General features: G+C 44.1%; 2 protein-coding genes across 16 annotated transcripts in view; one reads left to right on the top strand and one right to left on the bottom strand.

The window, feature by feature from the left end:
* Positions 1–1225: 1225 nt before the first annotated feature.
* EIF4ENIF1 (eukaryotic translation initiation factor 4E nuclear import factor 1) lies at positions 1226–20365 on the bottom strand. 10 transcript variants are annotated; one of them, XM_079322214.1, is made up of 19 exons: positions 20216–20364; positions 19645–19768; positions 16373–16446; positions 15456–15583; positions 14622–14902; positions 13834–14035; positions 12538–12713; positions 10898–11033; positions 10382–10561; positions 8320–8549; positions 7367–7438; positions 6815–6998; positions 6295–6374; positions 5793–5932; positions 5534–5618; positions 4375–4507; positions 2917–3261; positions 2539–2703; positions 1226–2018 (listed from the first exon to the last, which is right to left on the bottom strand). In XM_079322214.1, exons 2-19 carry the CDS (start codon positions 19738–19740, stop codon positions 1792–1794), a joined length of 2934 nt encoding a protein of 977 aa, XP_079178340.1. In that variant the 5' UTR covers positions 19741–19768; positions 20216–20364; the 3' UTR covers positions 1226–1791. The 10 variants fall into 10 exon arrangements, with proteins under 10 accessions (XP_079178340.1, XP_079178349.1, XP_079178343.1 ...); XM_079322223.1 differs by having other exon boundaries at positions 2917–2979; XM_079322217.1 differs by having other exon boundaries at positions 6295–6329.
* Positions 20366–20511: 146 nt separating this feature from the next.
* Positions 20512–21976, top strand: part of SFI1 (SFI1 centrin binding protein) — a 27176-nt gene continuing 25711 nt past the window's right edge. For 3 of the 6 annotated variants that reach the window (XM_079322213.1, XM_079322212.1, XM_079322207.1), the window contains exon 1: positions 20560–21207. The gene's annotated coding sequence lies outside the window, so the exon portion shown is untranslated. Of the gene's footprint in view, positions 21208–21976 lie in introns of all 6 variants that reach the window. The other 3 variants (XM_079322210.1, XM_079322209.1, XM_079322208.1) reach the window with 3 other exon arrangements.

Raw genomic sequence — 21976 nt, 5'->3', positions numbered from 1 at the left:
CTGACCCTCTCCAACCCCTGGACTAATTGAAGATTTCTGCATCTCAACTCAAACCCTTGTTCCCTCTTACCCACAAGAACAGTGCTTTAAAAAAAATAAAAATAAAATCAATGTTCTGACAATTTAGTACAAGAGCAATTGATACAGAGAGCTGGTAGAATCAACTTTATTTACAGAATGTTACTGGGAAAGTGTCAAGTTAAAAAAGTATGAAAATCTTACAAGGACAAGCTGGTGATTGATTGCATGTTTTAAAGGGATTGTTTTGGGAACAACCACTAGAAGTATGGGTGACCTCCAACAGCTTCCATGTTGGAGATTTCAGCTTGCTATTTCCATACAACTCTGTCTCTGCTGGACTGAAACAAACCCACCACAGCACGCTGGCAAAGGTTATAATACAGACAAGTGATTTTTTTTTTTTCCTGCTGCTGGTTTTGCTTTCAGTGAGACCTAAGAAAGAGCAAGTCTGTGAGAGTTCTGGTTTTACTTTCACCTCTTAAAAGAGCACAAAGGCCTAAGCTAGGTAGAGGACATGACAGCAGTACTAGACTCAACACAAGTGAGGGAGTGAAGTGAAGAACCATGCAGAAGGATGGAAGAGAACATTTAACTGTTTAGGGAAGTGAAACAGGCTTAAAAGGAACATAGTATTTTAAAACCAAATATACACAGTAAGATCACAAAACTACCCCATCCTCCCCCTTTCAAGCCACAGAATAAGACTCCAAAGGCAAGTTTCACAGTAATGGCATCACCAGATGCACACTAGATTGAGGACAGTTCTTGGGACTCCCTTCTATGAACAGCACTGAAGGCAGTACAGAATATCCACAGCTATGACTGAGGAGTTGAAGGGTGAGGATTCCAAGGCTCCATTTTGATGACCTTTAGTAACTGGCTTGAAAGATTAAAACAAGGAAAATACTGCAGCTAAATAAGAACCAGCACCAGCCCTCTTGAAAGAGCAACAACCAGTAGGTACCTACAGACTGAACATCTGGCTTTATCATGACTGCACCAGGTCCCATCCTCAAGGCTTTCAAAGACTAAACAATTCTCTCTTTAGGTGGCAAGAGTCACAGGGAATCAGACCTTGGTTACATAGACAGCAAGATGTGGGCTTTTACTTTGACACTTTAGCTACACTGAGTGCACAGTGACAGAAAAATGTGAGAGGGAGACCTAGAGGAGATGAGCAGCAAGAAAAGGCAAAGCAACTTCATCCTGTTCACTCACACTTAGGATATGCAACTTTAATCTTAAAGAAAGTCCCACACGTACAATGGAGAAAGGTCCAAACCATAGGCACAACTAAAGCTCAACTGTTACCAGCTACTCTTATGTACAGCTGTATAGATTCAAAAAGGCTATTCTAGGTGTGTATGTACAAAAGATTGTTTATACACAAGTCTGTACAGAAGGGTCTATACATGTAGTTTTCTGCAGAAGGAATCCATAGCTGCTACCTCTACACTAGAGAATATCAGCACTTCATTCACATATGTTACAAAAACAAACAAAAAAAAAATAGACACTTCCAGGATTAAACTGGCTTTGTCGTGCATCTAAATTTCTTCAGGCTTCACTATCCAAGCCATAATGGATCCTTTAGTCTTGATGCAGACATGAGACCAGGACAGGTGCCATGTGCTTTAGTCTCTCAAAAGGAAATTTTGCACAGAGTGCTAAAAATAAAAGCCTCAAAAAACCAAACAGAGGTGAAGTCCTGACTATGGACATTTTCATCCAGTCTAAAGAATCACAAGTGTTCCACCCAGTGGTCACTGTTCACTGCCGGTATTCCAGTTCATCTACACTGATGACTTTGGATGGCATGGATGGAAGAGGCTGCTGCAAAACATCTGAACCAAACCATTTTGCAAGGCCAATGGGAGAGCCACTTCTCTGGCTGGGGCGATGGTCAAGCTGTGTGTGCCCGTGAGATAATCCAGTCCGAGGCAGCACGTTTTGAGGGGCTGTTTGTGCACCAGCAGGTGATCCCTGTGCTCCAGAGCCTGTGAAATGTAAAGCCATTAGAGGTGGAGTAATACCCAGCACAGATTTGCCCTCGAGCTATCACCTGGTAAGGCATGTGAGCTGAATGTGGCTTTTATTCATTCTATGAGCCCCAGGAAGTCCAGGCACCACGTGTTTATTTTCATTAGTACTCCCATAAATGGCCTGACACTGCCAGTTCCAGACACGGTGTCACACAGGTTTGAAGGGAAGACCAGGATCAAATGGCATTTCCCTGGAGAAGGTGGATGGGGCCTGTGGCCCAGGAAGGCTGAAAGCCTGCACACATGCTGCAAGAGTCAGATCTGTCAGTAGCAACACATGTTCTAAAACCAAACACTTCACTTGGACTTTGTTCTGGCATAACAGCCTGCAGTGGCCCGAACCACCTTGAGACCCACACAAGGTTAGTGACCATGAATAACTAAATTAAAGTAGCTTTCTGCTAGCACAGGGTACTCAACACCAGAAAGTAGCCTTCTAGAACTCACACTCCTCCTCCTGCCTGTCTCAGCCTACCTGATCGTTGTAGCTGCTGTTGCATCATGGCAAGCTGCAAAGGTGTCCCCGAGCGTGGATTTAAGATGTGATGGCTTGCTGTTGGTAGTGGATAAAAAGGCTGGCCAAGGATGGGAGCAGATATTCCCTGCAAGTGAGACAGGTCCACTCCAGGAGGAAGCATACCTGTTAAACATGAGCAAGAAAAATTCTTACCTGATAAGGACAAGAACTTAATGCAAAACAAAATATATGCATTTAGATGGGTTGGAATTTGTCTGATTTTAAAAGGAAGATCTGCTATAATAAAGACTACCGGTAGCATGAGTTTGTTTTAGGAATAACACAAAGTCAGTCTCAAAGAGAACATGCATGAACAGGAAAAGGAGCATGGATTACCTGCTTGCAGCAGAGGAAGATGTTGCGGATGGACCCCCTGTGCCATCATTCTCTGGACCAATCCTGGGTGCAGTTGATGAGCAGGTCGTACAAGTGGTACATGGGGAACAAGGGGTACTTGATGAACAGGACGAAGGAAAGGGCCTCCTGGTACTGGGGAGGCCATTGTAGGAGTCTTCCTACCAGCTGATTTGGGCCTGTAGTCTTGCTCTTTGGTGCAACGATTTGCTTGGGTAAGAGGTGTGGAACATGCAGAGCGTTGCAGTGCAGGTAGTTTGGTACCTAAGGTGGGCAAAGTTCCTTGATCTGCATTCTCCACAGAACTAGACAGTAGGTTATCTGTAGCTAGAATTGAATACAGCTATTACAGTCCACAGCTAGAGATTGCACCTAATGAAAATTAAAGCTCAATCACTGGATTTTATAGTTAAGATTCCAGAGCTAGCTGAACTGTAGTTGTATATATTTAATAGCAAGCATCTTTTTTCTAGATGCTTCTGGCCAGATTATTTCAGAAGAGTAATGAGAAGGAATATGTTCCACAGAAATCCCATTATAGGAAATTCAAATCAGAATCAGCACTAACTCCACTTTCAATTCTTATTTTTTTTCCTTTTTCTTAGGAATTTTGAACTGGCAGCATGGATGAGTCAGTGCCAGAGGTGATATGAGGTACAAGAGATCCTCCCTAGATAAGATTGTAAATTGGAGTTATGCCAGAAGGCTGGCCAAAGGTGGTTTTTCAGTTTAGTTGTGTTTAGGGGTTAGCAGCCTTCTACATCTGACATCTTAGCAAGATTTGGAACACTAAAGCACCTCCAGAAGCTACTTGCACGGACCATCCAGATGAGTTAGACAAATCCTAAAATACCTTGGCATCAACTACTACACTGGAGGCATTTCAGTTGGACTGCTACCATGAACTGCAAGCTGCCTCTGCAGCTACCAGCACTGAAGCACAATGCCTTGGCCACTGGCCATGTCAGTCTGACTGGGTCAGGCAACTGGTGTTGAGCATTTCCTTTTAATAGCCTCTTACATCAGTTTGGGTGACAAAATGCTTCCCTGATCTGCTACATTGAAGAGCTTAGCTGGTCTCAGCTTGTTTCAAGACAACTCTTAAGTTTTCAATTACTGGTGTAGAGAGCTGTAGAAGCATTATTGTCACCGTGTTTGTTCATCAAGAAAAGTTGCAAAGAGTCCAGCCCTCTTAGTGTTGCTCAGAAATTAATAGGAAATAGGGATTAAGCCCCAGCACTACTGGAAGAGTGCACTTGGAAGTGTATCCCCTCCATAGCTCTGACCCCTCCCTCCCATAGGCCCCCCCTCACTTCCACACCCTCCTCATCTCCACAGATCAGCAATGTCTAAAGGTAGTCTGGGTATGTTTTGTGCTGAGACAATCTGAGTCTATTCCAAATCCCTTTTGTTTGTAGTATTTTAAAGCCATTACAATACCTTCATTTGGTCTCTGATTTTCATCTTTAACATCACTGATTTTCATTTTCCCAGAAACTGGATCCTCTTTGCTTTTCTCCTTGCTCTCGTACATCTTGCGTATCACCGAGGTAGGTGTGAAGGAAGGAGACAGCTGCAGAGAACACAGTAAGAACCAAAGCCTCACCCAGTGCTGGTTATCCAGGCCACAGTATCTCAGTTGTGGGTGGACACCAATTCTAGCACATCCTTTCCATTTAAAGCTTTTTTCAATCAGCTGCTGTGTGCCCATGATTTTACTTCACCTCATTTCATAGCTTTATTCTATAGTTTCAGCATTTCTCTTTAGGCTTTTTTGCAAATCCAGTATCAAAATCTGCAGCTGTTCTCAGTTAAATGTACCTTAACAGGCTTGAAACAAAATAGCTGAGCTGCAGTGTAAGTTACAGTTGTTTCTTCTTTCTATTGACCAGAAGAGAAGGGCCACAAATTCCTGTAGAACTGCTTCATCTGCATTAACTCAGGGCTGATTGTTCTGCAGAGAACAATTGCCTCATTTGGGTTTTTTCCCTATTCAGAGTTCCATAGCACCTGTGGAAGTCACTCATTTGGAATATAAACTTGTATTACTTGTTTCATTTGGCAGGTGATAGTCTGTGTCAATCCTGAGCTGCAAGTACTTGACTAATTGGGAAATTTAGATCAAAGTTGCATTCTACATAGTACTGAAGGCAGAGAGGCAGCTTGGCTTTGAGATTTTACTCATTTTCAAAGTGACCCTGAAACTCCTAGGCATTATTTCAACCCACAGACACTTAGGTCAAACACTTCATACCCAAACACCAGTGAAGCATCTCATGACTTTCAGCCACTTGTTTTCTGAAAATTTAAGCACCAAAATACAATGGCTTGAGTTTTCATAATCACCTTCATATAGTTTCAGAACATGAAGTCAAGGTAACATTAATGGTATTTCTTCAGTTTTAGATAAGACAGTAGTCAGAAAATGCTTTTTTCCAATGTGAAGACCTTCAGTTAAGCATGAAGGGAAACTCAATTCCTGTATCACATGGCCACAGATACAACATGAATATGATGGCCTCCCTTTTTCTCATCAATTAGCATTGCTATAACCTGGTTCCTGCAGACACTTTTACACCACTGAACATCAGGTACTGACCATGCTCGTGATGGATGCTGCAGGGGCTGGAGAAGATGCATTCCCTCTGTGTCCTGGGGCAGGGGATTTAGTCACTCGCTGCTGCCTGTGAAGGGACAGGGAGTCAAAAGAGGCTCTGCTCTTGGCACAGAATCAAAGGCAGCACTGCCAAGAACCAATGCAATCCTGAGTGACCCAGGCTAATATTTACAGAAAGACAATACCCACATTAAAAATCAGTTAACAGAATACCCCTTAAATTTTGCAGCCAGGTGCTCACCTGTTTCTGTAGCCATCTCTGCTTTTGTCCATTTGTGGTTTCCCAAAGCCATGCTGATAGAAATTTGCTGCATGTATGGCCAAGTCATGTGGGAGTGCCAGTCCCTCTAATGCAGCTTGCTGGATCTCCAGGGGACTCATCTGAGGTAGAGTTGCATAAAAAACACACAAGTCAAAGCCTGTATTTCTTTGGGTTTTTTTTAAGATATTAAAGATTTACTGCTGTAGCTATTAATGCCTTCACCAACATCTACCCACTAACAGTCGGTATTTTATTAACAGGCAATAGAAATTTCAAAAAAATCTTGTACTTGAGGTACTCTAAGATGGGCCAAATTGCAATGAGGTTTTGAGACTGTACTAAATTAGACTTTGCATCCTCACACTCAGTAAACTTAAAGCACAAACATCTGGATGCAACAGCTAAGTGTTCCCACAAGTTAGTTCTAGACCACAGAACACAAAGAGATGCAAATACATAAGCAAAAAGCACATAATCTAACCTGTGCAGCAACTGGGCTCATGGGCTTCCTTACACCTGGAAATGGATCACCAAGCAATTGCTGAGAACCTTGTCCAAAACCTAAAGAATATTTAAAAGTTGTATTTAAAAGTAGCAACAGTTTCTTTCAATACATAACTCAAACTAAAACAATGCTACGCGAATCAAGGATTCTTTGTGAAGATTCTCAGTTCACCCCTTAAATCCACATAGAGCTACATCTCTTCCTTGTCACACAGCTGGAGAGCTACAAAGGCTGCTACGGGTAGTAACTTGTAATACAAATGGTTAAGTAGTCCTTGAAAGTTATTCTTACACAGTAGCTGAGCACATTATTCCACATCAGAACTCACTGTGAGGTCTGCGTGATAAATTTAACATCAGTAAGTGAAAGGACACTTTGCACTGAAAAGGCAGACACTGCCCCAGCTGCCCAAGTGTCAGGAAGTTTTTATAATTCTGTAAAGGCAGTCTTCAAAAAACCCTTAAGTAATAAAGGCCCACTTTGCAATCAGTCTCACCAATGGGTGAAGATATTCTATGGCGCAGGTAGTCTGCAGAAGCAGCTCGTGCAGGGAACACAGGGGGCAGGGGTGGGGAGGGGGCTCTCTGTGTCAGCAGGGAGGCTGCAGGCTCCAATCCCCCCATCAGCCCACTCAGGACATTCGATGAAGCAGGTCTGCTAATGGGTGGGCCAAGAAGTTCCTAAGAATAAGTGAAGAAAGAACATGCAAAATATGACCAATTTACACAAATGTGCTCATTTTACTACACTACAGGCTGCCCTATTTATAGCAATTTAGAGACAAAGGGGACTTGTGCAACCAGAGACACCAATCCTGCTGTGCCCACAACCAGGCACTCAAAGCTTTTCATTTTCAAGATGTAATTACAGGAAATAACATGACGACAAATTTTCAGCTAAACTGATCTAGTCCCTGGCTCTTTCTTCTGTATAATATTTTGTCTGACTGCTGATCCCATAATTGCCTTAAATGCCTTATTTTCAAATAATTTTTGTTTTCCCATTGGAGATATGCTTTTAAGTACTTCCCTCCCCCCAGTAAGAATACCTGCAGAATATTCTTTGACAGAGGCTGGCCTGACATCTCTGGAGGTGACATTAAGTGGCTTTCAAGGCTCTGCTAAGAAAATGAAAATACTGTAAATTAGATATAGATACAACCAAGCTCATTAAGAGACTACCTACATTTGTCTCAGTGACAAAATTTTATCTGTTCTGTCAGAATGTAGTTTATGCATCAGCCAAATAAAATCTCAGCAAAGTTAAGAGCTGAGCTGGCTCACAGATCTCCCCTAAGAAAAATGCCCTGTGCTAGATTGCATAAGGCAGCTCACTGTGCCTCATTAAAATATGGATCAAATATATGAATTTATGTAATTGTGTAAACTGGAGATGGAATACTGAGCCACTGGTTAACTGAAACAAACAGAAAAGTGTTTGTACATTAAAGAAATAATTTCAGATATTCTTCTGTGCATCAAAATTGCACATTAATGTAAGGAGACACCCAGAAGTAAAAGTCTTGTTTTAAGCCTGAGATCAATCTGCAAACTCTTCACAGGGCAAATTTATCTTCTTCACTATCTTCCATGGAAGTGGGATGAATCTAAAAGTCCTTGGGCATAGTTTGGCAGGGAAAACACATGCTTTAGACCTACTCAGTTGCTAGAAGTATCTGCTGGTGCCAGAAATATTTACTGACAGCTTCTGGGTCAAGCATACTGTTTAGGCAGTTAGTGACAGGATGAAATTTCATCTTAGAATCCCTTGCAGTCTAAACCTTACTGTCATCTGCTGTTTAATATTAATCTTCCAGCTAACAAGTACTCACTTCTGTTACATCTTAGTACAAGTGATGTTAAAAGTCAAGTGCAAAATAACAGATTGTTCACTGACATACCTCTGCTAAACAAAGGTCACTAAAAACATCTGGGCTTAAGGAAAGGGTTGGGGTTAGCCCTCTGTCAGCACAGGTCACCAGAGCCACTGGCTGCCACTTACATTGACTTTGGGCTGGGAAGGCAGAGTCCCGCTTGCCTTCATGCTGCTGACCAGTTTGTTAAACGCAGTCATGTCCCCATCCTTCTTCATCTGTCTGGAGCCACTGACATTCAGGGCTTCTTCCATTTGCTCAGCCATAAAGGGAGTGGCAATTTTCCCCTCCTGATCCACTTTCAGACCTTTTAGCCCAGCTTCAACTTCCTCCACTGAAAGTACAACTCCTGAATGTGCTGAGAAATACAAGAAGAATACTGGTAAACAACATTTATGTTCTCAAGTGAGCTAATAATTCTTGTGCAGGTGTTGAACAGAAATTGCTTGAAAATTAGGAACAGCCAAAAACTTATTTTTTGATACTGATACTACCTGTCAAATCATGACTGACCTGTGTTTAGACTGACATCTTAACATATCAAAATTCAGAGAACTGAAATGCACAACTACTGCCATGTAAGACTCCACAAGAACCTGTTTAGGTTCCAGCTATTAAATTCTCACTTTCATTTATCCTGCAAGAAACATTGTCACTACATTTTACAACTTTGCCTGCATTTAACAGAGAATATTTATGTGACAACTGAGTTGGTTCTTTTTCACTTTCTCCAAGAGACCAGATGGTTTTACAGCCACAGTGCAAGCCATGTCAAGCTATTCTAAGCAGAAAGAATACATACCTGAAAAATCTAGATAGAGACTCAGTTACACACTTAAGCTCAGTGTACATAAAGTTTGAAGTATATTTTTTTTCTCAGAAATTAAAGCCTCTTATAGAAAGATTTCACTGGAATAACCAGCATCAGGTTACTGCTCTTAGCAGTAGTTTTTCCTGTATATGCATATATATACACATACATAAACACCTGACATCAAGGCTAAACATGCTTTATGGACCAGCTAACACACATTACAAGGCATGACACCTTAAAAGAAAAGAAAGAAGAGACAGAAGCATGCCATGGGTTGCAGATGTTGGCCCAAAGAAATAAGATTTACTGGAAATTTGGGCAAGAAGGTGGAGAAAAGAAGCAATGATGCAGACATGCAGCATGGAACATGAGCAAATATGTTGTTGGTGGAGAGGAATTGACCTGGAAACTCCACAATACTTGAAGAGCTGTACAGCATTTTATGGGAATGCAGAGCCCCATATCAGGTAATTTTAAGTGAATGAAAGCTTCCCCACAGATTTTTGTTCCTTCATCCTTGGTTTGTGAGGATCAAAGTTGAAAAAGTTTTTAGAAGGAAAGTCAGACTAAGCAGAACAGAAATAGAACTACAAGTCTTTTTTAAGTGAAATAAAGGAAGTTCTCCACATGTTAGCCAACACTTCCTACTCCCAGACTGGATGCTTAAGAATATTTGCAGTGCTTAGATGCTTTCCTTCCAAGCTGCTTCACACTAATCAGAGGGACATCACTTTTTCTTCAGTGCAGTTTACATGGCAATACATGCTGCTTGCCACAGAGAAACACATTTGGAATTAGATCTCAAGATTTCACAGAACACATGCATTTTGTACACTCCATGCATGCTATGGGCCCAGACATGCAAATCCCTAAGCTGGAGGCACCCTTGAAAAAAAAAAATTAAAAATCGCATTCTCAAGCCACTATTCAACTTCTTGGATATTGGCACTTAATGTGATTGGATCAATGTGATCCATTATAGACACACTCAAGGATGACTTGTCAGCTTTTGGTAAAACCAGAGTTTAAATGCCACAGTTTCAGAGCTGACATTACCAGTCACTAGTATGAAAAACTTATGCAAATGCCATACACAAAGCTGGAAACTCAGATCAAGACTTGCATCGTCTTATAATTGTTTCTGGCCACTAAAGCAGCCTGATAAAGCCCTGATGTCATCCTATCGTTAAGATGAAAAGAGTCAGTGATGATACTGGCACAATTGAGAACTGCTGAATACTAAGTTTTCAGTACTGTAAGTAAATCTATAACACTGCCTGCTCCTGGATTTGGCAGTTGAGGTTTCCAGAATATCAAGCCTCTTGCTGGGAGATACTGCATCACAAGAACTTGACAATAGCTGAAGAGGCACTTACTGCTCTCTCTAAGCTTTTCCTTGTTGGCTGAAAGACTTGAGAGAAGAGGTTTTAAGTCCACTTTGGCTTTCTGTAGCATTTCTAGGATGTCCACTTTGTTTTCAGAGTGGTCTTCCAATGGAATGGGAGCAAAGTAGTTTCCAGAGTTCTGGCCAGGGGAGAGAATGGCTTGCTCTAGACCTGAAACAGCAAAACCAGGAGCACTGCGACATCAGTTTACCAACCCAATGGCTCAAGATGAACATACACTGGCAACCAACTTCAGCAAGTCACTGCAAAGTTATGCCTCACACCCCTTGCCCAAGATCAGCTGGAAAGTCATCAGGAAGCACTGACAAAATCATTTATTGAAAAAGAACTTACAGCTGCTTGCTCTAAGAGCTTCCAAAGAATGCCCAGTGCTTAAACTGTGGGAGAATTCCTGGTCCTAAAGCCTTATCTGCCATCTCCTTATTGAATGAGTAAGAAAGAATGTGGAAGGAGGCTACCTGAGCCTGCATTGTCCTGCAGCCTTACCTGCTAGCCTCTCCAGCTCCTCATGGGGGGTAGATCTCAAGCTGCTTGACCGACTTCCAGAACGACTGGGATTAGAGAACCACCTGCTGAACCTGCTGGCAGACACTGAACCTTCCCCAAGAACATCCTCTATCATCTAGGGGAGGGAGAAAAAGAAAATCTTAACATAAGCAAGATCAGTAACATCCTTGAGAAGCTTATTGTGCAAGCAAGATTCTTCTGCTACAGACAACTAGATACTGCTACCAGAGTTTCAAAACTTGGATCTGCTTTTCTCCTGCAGTCAGTTAACATAACCCAGTGTACATCTCTAACTGACACCAAATACTCACAGTAAAACTAACTGAAAAAGCACAATCAGAGCACCCAAAGACCATTAACTACACCAGTTTAAAGTGGAAGTGTCAAAAGTAGCCCAGGTATTTAAAAACCTGTGCATTATAAAAGTATAACTCAAACTAAAGCTTCTCCTATCCTGCAAACAGTACCCAGTTAAAGACTGGCTCAACAGGCACAGATGCAGTTTCAGGCATGTTTTCTTTTGGACAAAAGGAAGGGCAGCTTCTTCCTCTCAGAAAAATTGTGGGGGTTTTTTTCTGAAACAAGGAGTACTCACAACACTATTTACAACAGAGAAAAATATACTATTGCTCCATTTGGTTTGGATTGTTTGAATGCTAACATACTAGAATAATTAAGACAAGAAAGGTACAAACCTAAGATAGCATTTGTCACAGACATATCACCAGTATAAAGAAACTCACTTTTATGACAAGTTATAACATCTCCACATCTGTTTCATCAGCAGCTATTTTCACTTGGGAACTCCCTGCTTTTGAAAGGAGTCACCATCTAGCACATATGCTGAAAATCAGATTATCAGGTCTAAAGAAACCAATTACAACTTCTATAGGGAGAATGAACTCTCCTCCACCTATTTTGTCAAATTACTGGCACCACATGATGACCCTTTTCTAATGCAAGCAGCTTGCCCACATTAAAGATCAAGTCAGAAATCAATTTTTTTTAAATCTCAATATTTCTAAACCATGCCAGCTATGTTTATTTGCAGTCAAAACACAATTCTTGTATTCTGAGTAAATTGGTAGGCTGTGGTTATCCAACACAGAAGCAATAATTCTAAAACATTAATTAATCTCAAAGGTTCAAGTAATAAAGATCCAAACCCTTTCAACAATACATCCTTTCAGGCACATTACCACTAGTGTCTCCAGGCTCACTGCTTGCCAGAAGTCTGCACACAAGATCTGTTTGCTGCAACTCCCAGACTTGGATAGAAAAGGTTGTCTTCAGCTAGACTAAATTTGTCCAGTGAATCTTTTCTGAACACATCTTTAATAACTCCAAAGAAGATCCATTCAGAAAGTCAATTGAATAATGCCAGTTTCAAGTAGTGACCAAAAGAAAGGAAAAACAGTCAGCTAGTTTGCCTCAAACACACACTTTGGAGATAGAGCCAGCCCAAGGGATAACACTCCAAAGCTAAATCTCTGCAAATTCATCTTAAACTTACACACTTCATAAAAGAACAAAGCAAGAAATTTTAGCTTTCAGAGAATGCAGCTGCAGCAAAAATGCTTCTCATGAATATACCCAGCCCTAAAACCCAGAAAACTCACTGAAGCCAGGCCAGGAACACTTTTATCCAAGTTAAAGAACTCATTGAAGTCAAACTCTCCTGGAGCTGGTTCTTGTAAAACGGCTTCTCTAGGAACTTCTTGATCTGCTGGAGCTTCATTGGCAAGGACAGTTTGCACTTCATCTTCTTCTGCCACTCCACCATTGCATTCTATGCCTTAAAAAGAAAACCAAGTGACTGCTGAATCACTAAACCTGACTATTTCCTGTCAGAAAGTGCCTGACAGCCAATGCACTTGCCCAGGGATTAGAAGCACAGGCCCAAAGGAACCCAGCCCCCAGCTGATAGCTCATCAATTACTCTGTGCTGGCTCCTGCAAGAGAAAACTGCACCCACTACAACTCCTAGCAGAGCTTCTAGTCTGGTAAGATTATCTAGCTCCAAAAAAATAAGAGCTGTCATTGGACTGTGCACAAACAACTGCATCCTGATCAGCCTGGGCTGTTATGACACACCAAGCACATACAGCTGTTGCAGAAAGTCAACAGCTGCTGTTTTTCCATCAAGAATCCTTTGGCAGCTCCTGCCTTCTTGATATGGGTTCTTAAGAGACAACATATAACAAATACTGCTTCTCCTCCATCAGGACCAAGCCACTTCTCACTTGAAAGACTTCTCAGCAAGCTTGCACAGGGCACTGCAAAAAAGTTGTGGCATGGCTACAATTTCCTGTGCTTGGAACTGCACTACAATCCAGTTCTGTTGTCCACCTGCAGAATTTCTAGCATTAAAAAAATCATCTTCTCTCTTGCTATACTACAACCTTTTTCTTTTGTAATAATCCAATGACTGCACACAAATTCAAGGCTCCTAATTCAGTTTAAAGCTATGTTACTGGCTCCTGTATGCCCAGATCAGTGCTTCTAATGTTAGCATTACCATAAGGAATAAAATCCTATTTCAGGTACCTCCGAGCATTACCTTATCTTAAACAGAGCCTTCAGCATCCAGCAGGATACAGAAATGAACAGGACCTTTAGAATAACCTATCAACCTCTGGTATCATTCAGCATCCATGCAAAGTTTTCTCCTAGCCTCTCAATCCTGCTTCTGTTTGGGGGGGGAGGGGGGGGGGAAGGTAATTTATCACCTAACTGATTTTTCAGATTACAAATACCATTATAAGCATTACATCTTGTGCTTCAGGATGACCAAAAGCTATGCAAGTTTAAGATAAAAGTTTTCATTTACACTTGTCTGGACCTGTAAATCACCTCTACACCCAGCAAGCTGCAAACTAGCAGACAAGCAGAGCTTTGGTGAAATTTGCCCTTACCTTCTTTCAGTGAGGCTGTGCGTCGCCTCGTGCGCTTTCTCCCTTTGTGATCTTCCTCCAAAATTTTATCATCAAAGCCTGTGAGCTCAATGGTTTCAGACTGACTAGTAGGGCCAGCAGAGAACCACTCAGGTTCCTCTTCAGTGTAGGAATCATTCCTTCTTCGCTCCCCAAATACACGTTTGCTGTCACCAAATTCCCTCTGAAGTGGGATATTAAAAACATTAGCATTAATAAGATGCTGCTTCAGAAGATTCTTCCCCAACTTCCACCTTTCACACCAGTTCTGGGTATTTTTAAATGCATATACAGTCTCCCTGTAAATGCTCTGTAAGCTTTTAAATTTTAAGCTACACAGCTGAATTTCTTCTTCCTGACACCAAAAGCTATCCATCTGCAACTGCTTGTATAAACTCAGTTTTGCAGCCTGAAAGTTAGTAGTTGCTATTAAAAAAAGCCTGAAAGCTGGAAAGCTCCCATTTGCTGAGAGTTACACACAATGCTTGTGGACAACTATCAGATCAAGAACTACAAATGAACTATTAGACTTTTGAACCTCTTGCTGATAAAGGTCAGCCATAGAGAGAATTTGGCTGATAAACAGTATTACATGCATCCCTGTGGAGCTCTCTGAAAGAATGTAACTAAGTGTTGAAGCACCAAGTGCTCACCCTTCACACCCTAAGAATAAAAGGGCTGCTTGCACAGAACACTTAACTGCTGTATGCAGCTCACCTGGTGCTTTTAGCCCCTGATTTAACACACAATCATGAAAAGAAGGAACAAACCCTGAAGCGTTTATCTTTGTAGTCCCTGTCACGATCGCGGTCTCTCACATCCCTGGAGTCCCCGCCCCGATGGTCCTTGTCGAAGTTCCTGGAGGAGATGATCCTGCCGCTGCCGATCCTGCGGCCGCCGATCACGCGGACCCCGTCGCTGTCCTTCTCCAGGGGGCTCCCTGCCCGCCGGGAGCTGACAGAGGCTGTCACATGGCAGCCACCTCCAAAGCTGCGCCGCTGGGGACTCAGCACTACATCCAGGTCATCTTCTTTCACTCGCTCTCTTGGATCTGCAAGTCAAAGACCACACAAAAAGCACTAAATTTCATTTATTAGTAAAGACGAGTGAGATGTCTATATAGCAGCCTTCTGTTGCATAGCCTTGCTCCTATCCCAGGGCTTTTAAAGGAAAACACTCATGATTTATTTCTGTGAAGCTGATCTAGCTGAGACCACAGGAAGTGCAAACAAAATTTACAGCTGGGTATTGAGGAACTACTGCGGTCTCCTAGGAAGTCCCTGCTTTCCCACTATAGACCTTCTAAGTACCCAGCCCTGAGCCACAGGGAAATTGTCCCAGCATTTGCATTTTTCATATGTATTCAGTATTACACGGCAAGAATAGGAGCATATAAGTGACTGTTGCCCAGGTTTGTTTCAGGTAACAGTCACCAGAAAACCCACTATTAGTCTAGTTGGAACAACCATGATTTCTCTGACTTATCCTATGCAGTCAACCAATTTTCATAGACTTTGCTTACTCTCCTTTGTGTTACCCCAACAGAAAGGTTTTGCCAACAGCCCAGGTTCAGTTTTGAGCAACGTGCTGTAGAACACACTCACCTACTATCCTACGCATAAGAGAAGTCCGATCTGAATCCAAGTCTTTTTTAAAGCTTTCCACTGGTGAAGTTCTTCCTGAAGTTGGATATAAAGATGCATGCCACTTCTCTGGATCCCAGACACCATCACTAGGAAAATAAAATTGCAGGATTGTTTTGTTTGCTATCTTGTAGTCTAATAAATACATCACAATGCTGCTGCCAAAAACCTAGAATTCACTGGTTAGCAACTTGTACAAGTGAATTATCTCTTATACTCAACTTCTAAATCTGCCTTATCATGGTGTATTATTTCACACATAGGACTTAGATCTCTTCTGTAACAGCAAAGAAGTATAAAACCCAGTATCAGATTTTAGAAGACTAGCTATTGGTGAAGCTTGTCTGGGACATTGAAATACAATTCAAGTAGATCATGTGGTGCTGCTCTTAACCATTTGGGTAATTTACCTTAATCTCACACTTGTACAATAAATTCATCTGAATAGTAAAGAAACTGCTGCTTAATAAACTTAACAACACCAGCCAAGAACACTCACCTCCTTTTTCTACTGAGGTGCAGTAACAACATGGGAGAGTAATCCAATAAGCAAGGCAGCTTGTTACAGCCTGACCCAGTCTGTGCTACACACCCATTGACACTCTTAGTATTTTTTCCTGCAAATCTCTAAGATTTGTGTTGTGTGAAGTTATGAGATCCAGCAGAAAATAATCTCTGTTCAAAGAACAAAATCCCTGGCAAGAGCACTGAGCCTTTCCTAGAAGATTAGCACTTCTGAAAACTGGACTCTGGAGCAGTCTGAACTTTGTGGCACATACACCTCCCAACATAAGAGCACTTCTTAGCTAAGTGGTTTTTGCAATTTAAACTTTTATTTTGAAATAAATTTATATAGCTTTGTATAATCAAGAAAATACCTGTCATATTTTTCAGAAAGACAAGAAGGTCTTTTCTTAGAGTAGGGACGCTCTTTAATATCCAGCAGTTCCTCCTAAGAAAAAAAAATTAAATATCAAGACCATGAATTTCAATTTATACACAGACAAGTGACTCAAACTGTCTATTCCAGACTGCCTGTTCAATTAATTCCAACAACAGCCCAGGTTTCCCAATATGTTGTTTCATATCCTGTGAAACATAGCATTGAAAGTTTATATTTCAGCAGTTCTACCAGCGGCCACTGACCAAATCCTTACTTAAAGCACTAAGCCTTACTAGGCCAGGTTTAGCTCTCATAAACACTCCAAGGCTGTTCACACCATAAATGTTTATGTGTTCACTTTCCTGGACAGTTCAGCTTATAAGCAACACAGGCATCATGGATGCCAGCACTGATGAGTTCTCAAGAAAGAATCAAAATTGCTGTGGTTAATGCTATATAAGGCTCAGCAGGTAAAAAAAAGCATTAGCACAAGTGCAGTTACTGGTGTAGATATGGAAATTCTAGACAAGCTTGCCATTTCTGACCATCACCAACTCCAAGATATCATAATGTTACACAATTACCCATTCCACCCAACACCAAATCAATGCTGAATAACTTGCTTTCCCACTTTCTGCCAGCTTTGAACAGCCCTCAGTTTACCACTGCATATCCTGAGCAGTCAGTCACTTGACTGGCAACCAGTGCAGCCTCACTACAGTTTGCTACATTCAGAAAGCATTATTAATGGTGTGACCATCAATGCTTTAAACCAACATTAACTCTGCTACAGTTAAGATGCACATTTCTATTAACCCTCACTCATTCCCCCAAGATGCCCTTTCTTCAACCTGCCTCACTCTCAGCTGTACTGAACTGACTCAGAACTCTGCAGAGATCAGAGGGCAACAGTTGGAAGGATAAAGAAACCCTAACAGCAGACACCGTAAGTCAGCCAGACTGAAAAATCCTTCGTCTTCCCCCCTCATAAAATACAATATCCTTCAGAACTTTTACATCATTTCCCCCATGTGATCAAAATCAGTTCACTATGTGAGTTTGACACTTGTTCTATATGGCAATTTGACAGCTGAACAAAACCTTAACATCCCCCCCCACCCCAAGCATCACCCTGTATGAGACCTCAGCAAAAAGAGCTCCATTAAATGGAGCCTGGCCTCCCTGCCCACAGCTTCCCAAAATAAACCTTAATCTCTGAGGAACATCAGTGTTGTAATACAATCAGAGCCTGATGCAGATACTACAAGTATTAACAGCCTGTCCATCACCAGACTGGGAATGGCTTGTTCTGCTGGCCACGAGAGGGAGTCCACAGGCTCTCACTCACATCCTATCACAATTCTTCCACTCAAGTAAGGAAAATTTGAATTGTTTCTTGCCTTTCACTAGCTGTGCACCCTTGGAGGAATAGTTTCCCAAGAACTAGAAAAGACACAGCTTAAACTGTACAGCACTCCTGTAACAGAGGAGATAAATGCTGGCACTTCCACTTGTGGGGTTTTATGTTTAATTCACACACATTCTAAGCAGGCTAGGGGGGAAAAGTGTGCTTAGCTGTTATTAAACAGTTATAAGCAAACAGCTTAGAACTATTTATGAGCCAAATGTTCTCCTAGTGGTAGTAAGTGAATATAAACCATTAAAGGAAATCAGACACCTTTCCAAATCAGCAGCCTATACCCCAAAACAGTGCTGCCTCAATCCCTAATTAGTAGGAAACTGGAACACATTAAAATGCCCTGCAATATTGATTACTTCACCACCTTAAAATATCTCAGCTGTAAAATGCAGAGAAACCATATGATGAAAAGTATTTTAACACAGACTGATTTCTGGTATTTCTTGATTTAGGCTCCTTGGAAACCAACTGATATACAAGACTAGGCACCTTCTGGAACTAGTTCTGTAACTTGATCCTGGTCAGAAACTATAGGTACTGAATTAACAAAACTGAAGTTACAAATGCATTGGTTTCAGTAAACATTCAGCACCAGCATGGGCTGAACACTGTCCTAAAAAGCAGAGCAGAAATTGCAACTGCATTCAGTTACTACACAAGAAGAGCCAGGCAAAACTGAAAGAGAATAGAGGCCACGTTTTCAGCAGAGGAGCTTTAAAAACAGCTCCTCTCTTTCACTTAGCAATTAACTGACTAACTAGGTCTCAATAACAGTACACTTTGCATCTTCAGAAGTTAACTGCACATCTTTTCTAAAAGCTTAGAAAGATTTAGAAAGCTGTACTATTCCCAAGAAATTTTGCCAATTCTGAAGTACGTGGTTTATTGTTGATGTCTACTTAAAATAAGCCAGAGCTCTATTATCTCAACAGAACAGAGCCACAATGATAATTTTTTTTCCCTTTAAAAAACAACCTACTAAAAAGCCAACAGCTCCAAATTCCTCAAGAAAGATAACACAGCCAGCAACAGTAAACTGTCTCACCCTGTTCCACACTTCAGGCCATTTGCTGCAAAGTATCTTAACAGCTTTTCACAAAGCAATGACCACCTGTTCCCACAGCCTGTAGCCATGGGAAAACCAACCATGATTACAGAATCTTTCCAAAGGCATTTTTCAACAGAGGTAGCAAAACCACAAACAAAATTTGAATGCTAAACCCCACAGCATATCAAACTCACTTAGTACTGGAACAATATTTCTAGTTGCAAGTTATTCAGCTCTTCTTCCACTCATATTTAGGCATCACAGTTAAACAAAAGCACCTGTGTGAATGTTTTAACGCTAAGCATTGATTGGAGTCATAAGCTTCCAGCAATCAAATATGAGCAATTCTAAGGTTATAAAAAGCATCCAGTAAACATATGAGAGATCTTGATAAGATCTAGTGTGCTGCACCTTCCTAGGAAATGACATCTACTGCAAGGAAACCTTTCTGGTCAACTTCTTAAAAGAACACTGCTGAAAGCAGAATTACAAAGTGCTTGAGATAGCTGGTAGAACAACATACTTCAGTCTCTCCAATAATCTCTCAGCACATGCTGTTGGGTGCTCAGATATTAAAATAAGGTGGTGGGAACCAACAGCATATCGAGGACAAGATTGCACAACTACATTGCATTTAACAAGCGGCTCATTTGATACCACCTTGCAAATCCTAATCCAGGCAAAGGCTTTTCAGTTTTCACCTCACTGTTTCCCTCTCACAGGAGCTGCCCCTTCCCACTCTACTCCTGCGACCAAGAGTTCCACGCACAACTCCGAGAGGAAAGGAGAGGGAGCTGACCTTCGTGTAACGATGTGGGTATTTAGTTGTAGTTCTGTTCAGCTCCAGGAAAGCATCGCCATTTTCAGTTTCTGTTGCACCTCCTCTTTTATCCATGGTTACTTCAAAGCCTTTGACCGCGGAGCTAATTAAAACAAAATCAACCCGTCAGATTTTAAGACGCACCTTTCTACAGGGCGCATTTTCTTTCCAGCCCGAGTCAGTTTAACACTTGGGCACAGCAAAGTAGACGCGCGCTCCCCAACAGCGCCTGTCCCCTCCCAACCCTGCCCCTTCCCCCGGCCCAGCCAGGCGGCTCTCGCTGAAGGCTGCGAGCGGCTCCGGCGGCGCGGCCGCCCTCCCGGGCCCCAGGGTCCCGCACAAGGGATATCGCTCTGCGGGCACGGCCGGGCCGCGCGGCCCCGGGACCCGCACCCGCACCCCCCGCGGGCCCGCAGGGGTCGGGCGCCGCTCGCCTCACGGCGCGGGGGCAGCGCGGCCCGGGCGCCGTCCCGAGGCGCCGGAGCCGCGGGGGGGGGAACGGCGGCAGCGGGGCAGGTGACTCAGCGGATCCCCGCCCGGCCGCACTCACCGGCGGGTGTCCCGCGCCGCTCCGCTCCGCTCAAGGCCTCACCGCCGCCCGCGGCGTTTCCTGCTCCGGCCGCCGGCCCCACTTCTCCCCCGCCCGCCCCCACCGAGGGGCCGCACGCGCCCCGGGCCGGCGCTACCGCCACCGCCGCCGCCCCCCCAGCCCCGGCCGCCCCGCGCAGCCCCGCGCGCCGCCGCCACAGCTCCCGCTCCGCCCGGCGCCGCCTCCGCTCAGCCGCCGTAGCCGGGGCCTCGCGCCGCCCGCTCCGCACCCATTTAACGTCCCGCGCGCAGGCGCGTCGGGCGCGCGCGCCGGGGGCTCCCCCGCCCGCCGCCTGACCGCGAATCGGCGGCGGGAGGCGCTGACGGCGGCGGCCGCGCTCCCGCCGTGTGTCCCCGTTCCCCGCCGCCCGCGGAACCGGCGTCTCACCCTGCGAGCGGTGCGGTGGGTGAGGAGAGGCGCGGGGCTCGATGAGGGCCTGCAGGCAGTCTGGGCGGGCAGCCCTGCGGGGGAGGCGGCCGCCGGCGGGATGCGGTGCGCGCCATGTGCGGGGCGGCGGCGGGATCGGCCCGTCCCTGTCCCGGCGCTGTCCCCTTGTCGCCTCAGGGGGAGCGCGGGACGAGGGGAGGGCGGGAAGCGGCGGAGCGATCGCGGCCGGGGGCACGCTCGGCGGGCGCTGCCCCTCGGCCCCTGGCGCGCGTTCGCCGCCGTCGCTGGCGGGCTCGGGGGCTCCCCAGAGCCGCCTCCTCGTCCCGCCGAGCGCGGCCCGGCTCCCGCTGAGGGCTGAGGGGCGCTGCGGCCGGGCCTGCGCCGCTGCCCAGCCCCGCGGTGTGAGCGCAGAGCCCAGCTGTTCTCAACCCGCACCGGGCTCCTGTCAAACTGGGGTCGACATTCCCGTAGGACAGCGGGTTGGTCCGGTGAGCGGAGCAGCTTATTCGGAGGCACAGGAAAAGTTTTTCAGTGTTTGCTAATAAGCAGGAGATATTGTTTTCAGTGTCAGTTTTTAAGGAATTTATTGAGCGAGATCGCTTGCTCCGTTTTTCCTCAGCTCTGTCACCAGCACTTGCATCCATTCTGCCGCAGGGTTTCCAAACGCCTTGGGCAGAGAGGTCTGTGTAGGAACAACGAATTTCGTGTAGGATCTGATGAATAAAGTGTTCTCTTCCCTGATCTCTAATGAAGTTGAATACCAGAATTAAAATCTGGTTACCTACAGAATGAGAGAAATATACGAGAAATAAAAATTCTCACTATTTTTCGTGACAACGTGCTGCATTATTACTGAGACAGCACTGTAACTATTGCCAAGTCTCTTGAAGCCAACAAGTACTTTCCAAACAAATACACGGGGAGACTCCATAGCAACCAGTGGGTCACCAGCGTCGAGCTGAGTAGTTACTGTGAGATGCTGTAGGCTTTGAGAAGGCCTGAACTTTATGCTGTGTTTCACTGTCACCTCCGTGCACATGGCTGTTGTGAGCTGAAACAGGCATTTTGGCTCCCAAAGGTGCCTGTTACTTGATGCTCACAGCAAAATACCCAGTGGCACCGAAGTGGCAGAAGACTGTTTTTTCCCCAAGTGCGGCAACAGCTCCTTGCCACGGCCATTTAGCCGCTTTCCCTGTGTGGGTCGGTCCGTGCTTGTGGATCAGTAAATCCCGGTCACACCGTGCCTGTGCTCGGTAAATCCCGGTCACACCGGGGCCGTTCCCGGGGGCGGCACAGCGCTCGGGCCCGCCCCGCCGCACGGGGGCGCTGTCCGCC

The sequence above is a fragment of the Erithacus rubecula genome (assembly GCF_903797595.1).
Source record: "Erithacus rubecula genome assembly, chromosome: 19".
NCBI classification, from domain to species: Eukaryota; Metazoa; Chordata; class Aves; order Passeriformes; family Muscicapidae; genus Erithacus; species Erithacus rubecula.
The sequence above is the reverse complement of the archived record's forward strand: the minus strand, read 5'-3'. Positions and strand labels throughout refer to the sequence as shown.

Coding starts and splice junctions, on each gene's coding strand:
- EIF4ENIF1 (XM_079322214.1), bottom strand. CDS start 19,740: ATGGATAAAAGAGGAGGTGCAACAGAAACTGAAAATGGCGATGCTTTC. Junction 14,036..14,621: donor ACAAAGATAAACGCTTCAGG/GTTTGTTCCTTC, acceptor ATCCCACTTCAG/AGGGAATTTGGTGACAGCAA. Junction 3,262..4,374: donor AAATCAGAGACCAAATGAAG/GTATTGTAATGG, acceptor ATTCAATTCTAG/CTACAGATAACCTACTGTCT.